Source organism: Piliocolobus tephrosceles, chromosome 8, assembly GCF_002776525.5.
Source record: "Piliocolobus tephrosceles isolate RC106 chromosome 8, ASM277652v3, whole genome shotgun sequence".
Classification (NCBI taxonomy): domain Eukaryota; kingdom Metazoa; phylum Chordata; class Mammalia; order Primates; family Cercopithecidae; genus Piliocolobus; species Piliocolobus tephrosceles.
In genome coordinates, this window is record NC_045441.1 from 131,270,479 (window position 1) to 131,273,370 (window position 2,892).

General features: G+C 36.6%; 1 protein-coding gene across 1 annotated transcript in view; it reads left to right on the forward strand.

Annotated features, from left to right (window-relative positions):
* Window positions 1-2,219, forward strand: part of MGAM2 (maltase-glucoamylase 2 (putative)) — a 107,132-nt gene extending 104,913 nt beyond the window's left edge. The window contains 1 exon segment of the mRNA XM_031936079.1: window positions 1-2,219. This exon segment is cut by the window's left edge and continues 11 nt beyond it. Coding sequence (XP_031791939.1) covers window positions 1-1,610 — 1,610 coding nt within the window. The 3' untranslated portion in view covers window positions 1,611-2,219.
* The last annotated feature ends 673 nt before the right edge of the window (window positions 2,220-2,892 follow it).

Below are 2,892 nucleotides of genomic sequence, written 5' to 3' on the forward strand. Positions count from 1 at the left end.
ATGCTACTGTTCCTATCACAACCACACCTTTGGCAACAGGTACTATTGGTGTTACAACTAATGCTACTGTTCCCGATACAACTGTCCCTTTCCCGACAAATATTACTACTGCTAGCACTAATGCTCCTGTTCCTATCACAACCACAACTTTTGCAACAAGTACTATTGGTGTTACAACTAGTACTACTGTTCCTGATACAACTGCTCCTTTCCCTACAAGTACTACTACTGCTAGCACTAGGGCTAGTGTTCCTTTTCCAACCACACCTTTCCCTACAAATACTGCTGATGCTAACACTAATAATACTGTTCCTTATACCACTATGCCTTCTCCTACAGGTAGTACTACTGTGAGTACTATTGCTACCATTCCCATTTCAGTGACTCCTTCTCTGACAAGTACTGCTGATGCCACCATTAGTACTACTGTACTTATTGCCACTACTCCTTCTCTAACAATTACTACTGATGTTAGCACTAGTACTACTATTAATGATATAAGTACTCCTTTTCAAACAAATACTACTAATGCTAGCACTAGTACTAATGTTGCTAATATAACTGCTACCTCTCATACAAGGACTGATGATACTGTTCCTAATAATACTGTTCCAGTTACAGCTATTCCTTCTCTTGCAAATACTGGTGTTGACACTACTAGCAACAGTTTTTCTATTATGACCACTTCTTTCTCTGAAAGTAGTAATGCTATTATGGCAACCTCTTCTCCTACAAGTGCTGATGTTGCTAGCACAAATAATGATGCTTCTGTGACAAATTCTCTTTTAGCTATAATGTCTGCTGGTAATACAACTAATAATAGTATTTCCATAACAACTACTTCTTTTGGTAATAGTGTTCCTATTGTGACTACTCCTTCTCCAAGTCCTGATGCTACTACTACAAGTAGTAATACTATTCCTGGCATGACTACTTATTACCAAACTTCTCCTACCACTCCTACCCATACTCTTACTTCTATTCCTAACTCTATTACTCCTATTTTGAGCATGTTTCCAACAAGTCATACATTCACTACTGATAAAATTACTAATTTTACTACCCCTACAAATGCAAACACCATGATTTTCAACACTCTTGATACAAAAAGTACCATGATAATAGATGCTATGGTCACTACTACCAGCACCAAAGATAATACCATAAGTCCAGATACAACAGTTACTTCCACAGACAAATTTACCACACACATCACACAGTTCACTACTCCTCATTCTACTACTACTACAACACTGGCCTTAAGCCACACATCATTAGCTCCTACAAATCTTTCTAATCTAGGCACCATGGATATTACTGATGCAGATAACTCCAGCAGTGTTACAGGTAACACTACACACATTTCTGTTTCAAATATCACAACAGCCTCAGACACTATAACAGCTACTGGTCTAGATTCACAAACTCCCCACATGGTAACAAATTCTGTGGCTAGTTATTTACCTATTACTGCAACTAGTGCTACCAAAGATACTACAAGTATTACAAAATATGCTTTAAATACTACCACTCCTGATAGTACAGTACATACCTCTGCTACTGCACCTACTTATATTACAAATGCCATAAATGCTACTCAAGTTCCATGATTACTACTCAAGGCAGGGTAGTTACCTTATATAACTCCTTCAAACAACTATTACAGATATAGCAAATCAGTTACAAGATACTCTATCTTATGCTACTTTTCACAAATATTAGTACTTTAGCCATAAAAGACACAGCTACTCCAAACACTCTTGTCATTGCAGACATGTTTAGGAAGGCTTACAAACCTTATAGATTTCACCAAAGAAGCTGTGGGTACTTATTTTGCAGCCATAATATGTACTCTTATTCTTTTAAATTATAGTTATTATTCCTATAACCTCATCAGTTAATACCTACTATTGTAGGTTTAACCCTAGGACAGTATTCTCAAAGTTTAGTTCAGGGATCCATGGGGTTCCCCAAGACTTCCTGGGGCACACAGGTTCTTCAAATCTACTTTCATAATGATACTAAGTTATTTGTTTTTTCAGTTTCATTGTCTCATTAGTGGATAGTGGCACTGTCCAGATACTCTATGCCATATTGTGTCATAATAGATGAATACACAAACAGAAAAAAGAATCTAGCTGTCCTCTGTTAAGCTAGACATTAAACAGATTTACAAAATGTAAAATAATGCCATTCTCCTCACTCATTTTTTTTTTGCTTTGGAAAATATAGTTATTTTTCATTAAAAACATATTTATGTTATCACAAAGTGAGTATGTTATTATGAATGAAAAATAAATATTTAAAAAATATTTTACAAATGACTCAATTTTGATTTCTAATGCAGTAAATATTAGCAGATATAACCCACATAAATAAAGCACAGTGCCCTCACCAAATTTGAATGTAAAGGGATTCTGAAGCTAAAGAGTTTGAGAACAACTTCCTTTAAGTGGGCAGAAACATCGTATTTCCATTCTTGTGTCCTTGTCAAGTGTATTATCAACTTCCCCAGCATGTAGGTACTCCAGCATCTGTGACTTACTCCACATGAATATCTTCCACTGTCTACAAATACATCTGCCCAGCTTTTTGATCTGCCAGCGAGCTGTACTATTGTCCAAACGATTTGATGGTGCTTCAGATGAGGGGCACAGATTCATCAGTCAGCAACATTTGCCTTTTGGAATCTGCCCACAAGCTACAGTCTCTGAACAAAGTTGATAGACCTTATTCTTGTGTATACATGAGTCTTAACTTGACCTTCCAACTCAAAACAAAACTCCAAATTCTATGGGCTTGGTCACAGACTCCCTCACTTGTATCTTTACTGAGGGAAACTTAGTGCATTTATCTTGTTGGCACCACAAACTCTGATACAGGACAAAGTGC